At 55.2% G+C, this 9,123-nt stretch overlaps 1 protein-coding gene across 1 annotated transcript; it reads right to left on the reverse strand.

The window, feature by feature from the left end:
• Positions 1-1,425: 1,425 nt before the first annotated feature.
• DLL3 (delta like canonical Notch ligand 3) lies at positions 1,426-8,907 on the reverse strand. Its single transcript, XM_070386830.1, has 9 exons — positions 8,839-8,907; positions 8,429-8,710; positions 7,231-7,288; positions 6,065-6,307; positions 4,946-5,163; positions 3,862-4,084; positions 2,408-2,987; positions 2,085-2,169; positions 1,426-1,598 (listed from the first exon to the last, which is right to left on the reverse strand). Exons 1-9 carry the CDS (start codon positions 8,905-8,907, stop codon positions 1,593-1,595), a joined length of 1,764 nt encoding a protein of 587 aa, XP_070242931.1. The 3' UTR covers positions 1,426-1,592.
• Positions 8,908-9,123: the final 216 nt, after the last annotated feature.

The following is a 9,123-nucleotide window of genomic DNA, read 5'->3' on the forward strand; positions in this document are numbered from 1 at the left end:
CAACTTGTCTTTGAAGGAATAATGGGGCTGGTGTTGATGTCTGTCTTTAATCTCAATTTAAATTTTATTTGATGATAGGCTTTTGCTTCCATGTCCATATTCCCCCCCTTTTTTTTCTTTAATTTTTACTTTTTGGCTGTTCCATGTGAAATGTGGGATCCTAGCTCCCCACCAGGAATCAAACCTGAGCTTCATGCATTGGATACATGGAGTCTTAAATACTGGATCACCAGGGAAGTCCTCAATGTCCATATTCCTTAATGGTACAGATTATGCTCATAACACAGAAATTCAATATGGTGAAACATGAAAGAGGAGTTTGTACATATCGGTATGTATTCAACATGGTATCTGTCGACTAAATTAAAAGAATATATGTAAATCAACTATACTTCAATAAAAAAAATTTAAAAAGAATATGTGGATCCCTTGGTTGATGTCCTTCATAGTAGGACGCCTTCATTTGTTGTTACTTTTCTCACTGTTCTCTCATCTTTCACCCCCATGCTTTTGCTCATTTCCAAAGGTGTTTGGGCACTATCCCAGCCATTAGAAAATATGGGGGAGGAAGACTGGCAGAAATTGGCTGATGTAGACTTTTTAAAAAATTCATTTATTTATTTATTTGGCTGCACCATCCCACACAGAGAAGTGTGGAGTCTGAACTACTGGACAGCCAGAGAAGTCCTGATGCAGACGTTTTATAGCTTCAGTGGTCGAAGTAGTATTAGATGTATGATGCACTGTTTTAGGACAGTCCTCAAATTTAGGAAGATATCCCCCTCTCTACTAGATCTTAGATTTGCTCCATCTCATTAGGAAGGAGCTGCAACAAGTACCCTACTCTCTGAGCCTCCCATTCCTCTGTAGAATAGGTTCTTTCTGTTCTCACCAACTGGTTCTGTTTGTTTGCCTGCCACGTACAGTACTTACATCTAGTATTAATAACAAACCCTGACTTTTGGTAGAGAAAGGGACACTCTTTTGCCCACATATTCCATGTGATTTGAACAGGCTAACCTTAATCCTCGCCACACACCAGACAAATGGCCAAGCCTGGCCAATCAAAATAAGTCATACTTGTCTGGCCACTAGTTCAAGTAAGGCCACGTGACAAGCCAGGGGCAGTGAAGGCCCATCCATCCGACATACGAAGTCCTCCCAGAGACAACTGGAGAAAAACATTGAGCCTCTGAACTCAGTCCTGCTGAAGCGACACCTGCCACGGGATTTTCAATTTTATGAACTAATAAGTTCTCTTGTTTATTTAAACAACTTTGAGTTATTTCCGACCCTCTGCAACAGAGTCCTATTATTCTTCTCAGGAGACAAAAATCTCTTCCCTCAGCCCCAACACCACACACAAAGCACTCAACTTGATGAGTCAAAGCTGATCAGACTAAGAGCTTTTATAGATGTCTCTGGAGGGACGGGGAGAGAAAGAGACACAGGATATAAATAACCACTATGTAAAACGTCCAATGGCAAAATTCTCCCCGTCACCCCTTCCAGCTTGAACTCCAAAGTGTCTGAAGCAGAGAAAACAAAAACATTCAGCTTCTGTCTCCATGTGCTGATGGAGAAGGGCCAGGTCAAGCCTAGAAACAGAATAAGTAGGAAGCATTAGAAAGTGTTGCCTCTGGGACTTCCCTGGCGGTCCAGTGGTTAAGAATCCAGGCTTTCAATGCCGGAGACCTGGGTTCCATCCCTGAACGGGAACTAAGATCCCCCAAGCCAATGGGTAGGGCCAAAATAAGGGGGAGGGAGACTGCCCTTCTGCCTCTCCTCCCTCTCTCCAGTGAGTGGAAATCAGTGGCGAAGCTCTAGCTCGAAGCTCCCCACCTCTTGAGGCCCAAACGTCATCTAAACAGAAGATGCCAAGGAGCTCAAAAGGACAGTAAAAGGGATGCAAACAGAACTAAATCAAGTCAAAACTGAGAAGTGGCCTTTAGAATCTTCCAGAGACTCTACCCACCCCCACCCCACACCCATTTTATAGAGAAAGGGGATCTACAGCTAAAGCAGGGGCTGCCTCTGTCCATTGTGCCTAAAGTGCGCAGAGTGGGGAGAGGTGGGTTAACTACCTCCCGAGCATAGACGGAAGGAGCAGATATGACGTAAATCGAACGAGCGTCTCCATCTTCACGGTGATTCCAGTCAGAGGACGGGCTACGGGGGAGAAAAGTAAGATCTAGACCCTTTAAATTCTCACATCCTGTTTTCCCACCCGCCACAGAGAGGAACCCAAAGCCAACTAAGGGACTTGTGAAACGACCCAACCAGAAAAAGGCTGGAGAGAAACGGACCAATCAGGAAGGTCCATCAAGGACTCAGGCCAATTGCACCACAGAGATTGATGAAAGCAGCCAAGGAGCACAAGGCTTACGTCTGCGATCGAGCCCCTCACCTCGGGCCGTCCCCGGGACCTTCCTGCGTCCTCATGTTGTTGAGTGCATCAGGGAGAGCGTGGACCGATGGCTCCGGGGTCCCCGCCAACAAGCGAGGCCCAGTATCCCGGCTAGGGCCACGGCGTCGCACGTGGACCAGCAAGAGCGCAGCGCCGGCCAAGCCCGCGGCCACCAGCAGTCCCAAAGCCGGCGGCAAAAGGAAGCGCTGTGGGTCCCCCTGTCTCAGGCCGGGCTGGGCCGCGGGCAATGCGCCCGCGCCGTCGGGGTGAACCGGGAACTCGCACCGCGCGCCCATGTAGCCCGGCGCGCAGGCGCAGACGAGGCCGGAGAAGTGCGCGTAGCAGCGGCCGCCGTGGGCGCAGGGGCGCGCGGCACACGGGTCGGCGCGCTCCCTACAGTCGCGGCCGCCGAAGCCCAGCGCGCAGGAGCAGCGGCGCGCGCCGCCTCCCTCCAGGCAAGTGCCGCCGTTGGCGCAGGTGTGGCCCGTGCAGTCTTCCAGGTCGTGCTCGCAGCGCGGCCCCGCGAAGCCGGCGCGGCAGCGGCAGCGGAGGGCGTGACCCAGATCCAAGCAGAGTCCGCCTGTGGGGAAGGGAGCGTCAGGGTAGCGGCTCCCCCAACCCGCCCGCGCTTCTTTTTCTCAGCTCGGAAATCCCCGCCCTCACCTCTTCTCTGGGCCTCCTCTATCTCGTTTAATTCAAGGGCTCTGGGAGTTTGCCTGGAAAGCCAGCCTGCCTCCTTTCCCCCCGAGTGGTCTTGGATTGACTAAGCCTCATACCTCTTTGGTTCTGTTTCTTGTCTCTTTTTGTCTCGGCTTTAACTGTACTGAAACAGTTAACAGTTCCAGAACGACGGGTCTGAACCACCTTGCCTTTGCCCATGCTTCCTCCTCCCCCCCTTTCTGTTCCTCCTTTTCTCCCATTCTTTTCCCCTGCTCTCTTCTCAGATGTACTCAGGCGCCCCCTCCTCCAGGAAGCCATTCCTGATTCTTCCTCCATCCCAGCCCTGCACTCCCTTAGCCACTGTTGGCTCTGAGGACGACTCTGTCTTCCCCTCTGGACTGATAACATGCTCTCTTCCCGACCCAGGGATCAAACCTGCGTCTCTTATGTCTACCTGCATTGACAGGTGGGTTCTTTACCACTAGTGCCACCTGGGAAGTTCCTCTATGAGGGTAGGGGTTTTCATCTCATTTCCTACTGCATTCCCAGAACTGGGCCTGCCACACAGTGGATGGTCAACAAAGATTTCTGAGATAGGACTATCATCTCACCCAGTTCACAGAACAAACTGAGGCTGGGAAGGTGGGAGGGGGGGATCACTTCCTCAGGCCTCAGGGCAAAGTTAGGATCCCCCTCCCCCGCCCAGGACTGTGTAAGCCAAGCCCTTTTCTTGCCCACTGACCATGCAGGGTCCCCCACCTTCATCCCTCATCACTCTGTTCTCTCCACCTCACCATTCCGGCATGGCTGCAGGCTGCACCGGTCCACCCGCTTCTCACAGTTGGAGCCTTGGAAACCGGGCGGGCAGTGGCAGATGTAGGCAGAGTCGGGGTCTGCGCCCCCCACACACAAGCCACCATTGAAACAAGGTCCATCCGCACATGTCACCCCGCTCACCTCACACCGCAACCCGTAGAACCCTCGGGGACAGGTGCATTCGAAGGACCCCAGGGTTTCCTGGGCACAGGCAAGAAGACTTGGGATCAGCATTCCCTTGGAGTGAAACTCTATCCTGCTCCTCACTCTGGGTCACTGGGGGGCTGCTCCCTGTCCAGTCCCACCTCCCAGGTCACAGAGGCCTCCTGGGGAAGTCCCTGGGCCAAGACAACCCCTCTGTTCTGTGTTTCTGGGTCTGCCCACCCAGCCCCACAGAGGGGAGGCTCTGGAGGCCCAGAGAGAGCCTCTATACCTTTGCCGATCAAATGCTGCCCGCCCTGTCTGCCCTCCCTGGTGCTGCCTGCATGGCCCAGGCCTAATCCCAGATCCTAGCTCTAAGCCCGCCTCCTCCATGAAGCCTTCCCTGGGTCTCCCTTTCTCACACCCTCCCTCTAACTTGAATACTGAGTGTTTGTCACTGTCCCCCTCACTGAGCTCTGCTTCATCCCAGGCTCACCCCCACCACCACGTTTGCTTTGCCTAGGCCACTCATCTGGTCTAGCTTCTCCAATCACCCCCCATCCACCAAACTGGACTTCAGAAGCCCAGCCCCGGCCCATCTCCAGGAAGTCTCTGATGGTCACCCATCCCGAATCCTCAACCCACCTGGTCCCACCACACTTACCTGAGCCCTGAGTTGTTCCCTGCCCCACAGGATCCCTCAGCATTCCCACAGCCACAACTTTAGCTGCCACCCACTGGGTCTGCTCTCTCCAACCCCCATCACCTCATCCTACTTCAGGGCCCCAGATGCAGGCTGGAGACCTCCAGGAAGCCCTCCCTGATAGCTAGCCTCCCTGAGGCTGCTGTGTCATGGAGCCCCAGACAGGGGACTCCCGAGTAAAGTATGGTCCAGGATGAGGCAGGAGGGTTGATACTGACACTACAGCTGCCCCCATTGGCACACGGGTTCCCATCACAGGGCCCAGGCCCAGGTACGAGGCATCCAGTGGTGGCAGACGATGGGCCCCTGGAGCTGAGGCAGCTGCTGCTGGAGACAGGGATTGTGCAGAGGGGCCCAGTCCAGCCCTCCAGGCATCGACACTCATCAGGCTGCTCACAGAAGCCGTGCTCTGGGCTGCAGCCTGCTCGACACACCGCTGTGGGGGGAAGGAGAGGCAGAGGGGAAGAGGAATATTGAAGGGCAGAGTCAGGAGGATAGGAAATCAGAGACGATTCTGAGCACTTTCCCTGCATCCCTCCTCTGATCTTTGTGACTGACAACCCACTGGGCTACCTGGTATTGAGACCCCCAGTTTACAGACAGGGAAACTGGGGCCCCTAGAGGCGGGGTGATTCACCCAGCAAGGAAGCAGTAGAGAGAGGATTTAAAACCCAGACCAATGAGTTCCAGAGTCTGTGCTTTTGGAAGGAGAATGGAGTGGGGGCTCCCAGGTCTGAGCCTGGAGAGAGGAGAAGGAAGAAAGAAGACTGAGGATTGAGGAGGGACCCCGGCCTCTCAGGGGAAATGGGAGGGCCTTGGATTAGGGCGGGTCTGGGAGGATATGGTAAGCCTGGGAGCTCTAGGGGCTCAGACACTGGGGTATCCAGGTAGGTGGGGATCCCAAGCTTCAGAACACAGTGGGGTCTGGAGTGCAATCGCAGGGAGCGGGGATTGGTGGGGCAGGGCGGTGGGGAATGAGAGGAGATTCCCAAGTTCCTGAATAGGAGTAGGAAAGCCCCAGAATTAGAAAAGCTTTGGGGTCCGAGCACCGGGAAAGGGGTGTGAGTATGGATTAGGGGAGGAACTGGGGATACAAGATGGGAAATGGGTGTGGGATTCCAACTGGGGGAGACAGTGCTGGGAAGAGGGAACGGGGCTGGAGTGTCCAGGTAGGGCTTTCCCTGAAGGTGGTAGCTGGATCCTGGGAGCGGGCTGAAGACCCTGAGTGGAACTGGGGAGGGGTTCTCGGGTCCCCAGTTCCCTGAAGCGGGTAACCAGGTTGTGAAAGGGGCCTGGGGGCCGTGACGGGATGGGGTGAGGTTGAATGCCGGACTCACGCGGTGCCTCGCACTCTTCCTCAACGGGCGCGCAAGGACGCAGTTCCGAGTCACATCGCAAGGGGGCGCCACGCGAGCGGCAGAGGCGCGCGCACGCAGCCCCGACGGCCGGCGGCTCGCAGCGCGCACGGTAGGAGAAGCGCAGCTCCCAGGCGCCTGCGCGTTGCACGTCCCGGGTCCACGGGCCCCCAGCTGCCAGAAGACGCCGGCCGGCCACGCGCGCCAGCAGGCTCCAGGCGGCACCTGCGGGGAGAAGGGAGATGTGCTGGGATGCGGCCCGGCTCAGTCTCGGGTTGGAGACGACGGAGGGAGTAGGCTCGCACTCTCCCTGCCCATCTCAAGGAGGTCAAAAGACGCCTTTTGAGTGCTGAGGATGACAGTTACTTAGCAAGGCTGCAAACACCGCCAGTGCGCCCTGGGGATCTTTGATGACGCGATCCCGATGACCGTTATCATCATAACGGTTCTCCCAAAGCTTAAATGCCCCTGTATTTTGCCCTAGGATCTTTGTATATTAAAGTAGTGAAGAGACCTCTTAACCACCCTGGGACATATGATACCCCTTTATGGCCAAGGGACAATGACGGTCTTTGAAGTGAGGTCAAAACACCTCCAAATTGTGCCTCAGGATCTTCTTATATGAAAATGGTGACAGACCCCCCCCCCCCACTGTGGGTCTTATATAGCACCAAAGTTCCCCTCCAATTAAGGTTAAGATCTTCCATTGTCCCTCCCTGAAACCTCTCTGGTGAAACTGCAGCGTCCCAAAGGGCTCCTGGGGCCCTCTATGTAGGCAAGGTGACAGAGCTCAGCATACAAGAACAAGAAAGTAACTCATATTGGACCCTGGGTTCTCAAAATCAGATGGTGACTGTTAAATATTATATCCTGGCCCACTGACTCAATTCCAAGAGAGTAAGAGAGCTTCTCCTGGCCCCCAACCCACTTAGATGTCAGGACATTTCCGCATCGACACACCAAGAGTCCTGGGGCTGTCAACGCCCCGCACCACACTCTAGAACTGTGACGACACCATGGGGGCAGCAATTCTGTGAACACCCCACCCTATGGACAGCCCATCGTCACTCTCCTTGACCTCACATCATGCCCCAACTCCCTGGAGCCCCCACACTCCGCAGCAAAGAGCCAGAACTGAAAACACTCACCTCCAATCTGTCCACCTAACTCCTCTCTCCAGGTTTCGATGATGAGAGAGAAGGTGCCCTGGTTGGGTGGAGGAAGGTGCGAGAAAAGAAGAAAGACAGTGGTCAGGACAGGTACCGGTCAAGGCCAGACTTTAGGGGTAAAGAGTGATGACCGTGCTGGATGCTAAACACGGACAGGACAATTCCCACAGGGACTGGCCCAGGGAAGGAATGACTGTTTCGGCTGTCTTTATTGAGCATTGGAAGGACTGATGCTGAATTTCCAGTACTTTGACCACCTGATGTGAAGAGCTGACTCATTGGAAAAGACCCTGATGCTGGGAAAGATTGAAGGCAAGAGAAGGGGATGACTGAGGATGAGATGATTGGATGGCATCAACTCAATAGACATGAATTTGAGCAAACTCTGGGAGATGGTGAAGGACAGGGAAGTTGGTGTGCTGCAGTCCATGGGGTCACAAAGAGGCGGACACGACTGAGTGAATGAACAATAACAATTGAGCACTCACTATGTGGGAACTTAAGATACCTAGTTGAATCCCTCAAAAGGGACCGCTGTGATGTACCATGATGGTCCCCTGTTTGTTTTACAGATGAGGGAGCTGAGGCTGGAAAAGAGAAAGTCACTTTCCTAAAAGGACAAGTGTCTAGAATTTTAAAAAACCTGTGTTCGCCCCTATGCTTTGGGGGTTGTGGGATGGGAAATAGGATTTTGGAGGTGAAAAAGTCATGGATAAAGGCCCCAACTGAAAGGTGTGAGATAAGGTGAGAAGATATTGGGGGTACCCAAGACAGAGTGTAGAAGGGTCCCCAGGTGCAAGGAAATTTTGGGATAAAATTAGGATCCCAGTGTTTAGGGATCCCCAGTGAGGAGGGTTCTGTGAATTGAGAATTTCCAGAAGGTGAGCATGGGGTTCTGGGAATTCGGGTTTCCAGATGTGGGTGGGGGGAGGGTGGATTGGGGATCCCTAGAGGGCAAGTTGGAGTCAGAAAATTGGGTCGCAAAGAGTCGGACAAAACTTAGCTACTGAGCATGCACGCATGGGTAGGGTTTCTGCGTGTGAGAATGTGGAATTCGAGATAGCGGTACTGGGAATTTGGAGTCCCAGGAGGGCAGAGTGTTGGAAGTTGGAGCGCAGATGGCAGCCGAGATTCTGGTGAGGCCTCCACACGGGAATGCCCCGGGGCTGGGTCTCACCGGCCACGCGTCCCGGAAAGGCACGCGCAGGAGGCCGTCCGGCAGCCGCAGTTCCGGCGCTAGCGCTCCAGGTTGCGCAGTGTAGACCGGTCCGCGCGCACTCAGCGCCGCGCCCAGGGTGCAAGGAGCCTCGGCGGTCTCCTCGGAGAGCCCTGGCTTCAGGCAGACCCTGAAGAAGAGACGGCAGGAGCCCCCGGCCTTGCAGGGGGACCGCGGCGTGCCCGGACCTGGTCCTGGCCCGAAAGAGTGGATCTGCAGCTCGAAGACGCCGGCCGGCTGTGCCTGGGGCGGAGAGGGGAACCGCGTGAGGGGGACCGGGGGGAACCACGCGTCTCATCCGCCCCGCGCCCTGTCCTGAAGACCCCCGGGTCTCCGTCCCTCCCATCCCCCCTTTCCACTTCGGCTCTGACCTGGGGAAGGAAAAAGAGCGCCAGGATCACCGTCGAGGAGAGGAGCTGGGGCATCTGCGGGGCGACCATGGCCTTTTGGGGGGCCTTGGGAGCCGCAGCTGCGGGCTCCGGAGCCTTATATCTGAGAGGACGGCTCCGCCCCCTCGGGCAGCCGCGGGCTTCGGGGGACCCCAGGGGAGGAGGTCGCAGGGGAAGGAGAGCAGCGCGCTGGAGCGACAGTGAGATCCTGTCCTGGACACAGGCAATGTAGTGAGTGTGTGATCTTACATGCCGTTGTGGGCACAA

The sequence above is a fragment of the Bos mutus genome, chromosome 18, assembly GCF_027580195.1.
Source record: "Bos mutus isolate GX-2022 chromosome 18, NWIPB_WYAK_1.1, whole genome shotgun sequence".
In the NCBI taxonomy this organism is placed as follows: domain Eukaryota; kingdom Metazoa; phylum Chordata; class Mammalia; order Artiodactyla; family Bovidae; genus Bos; species Bos mutus.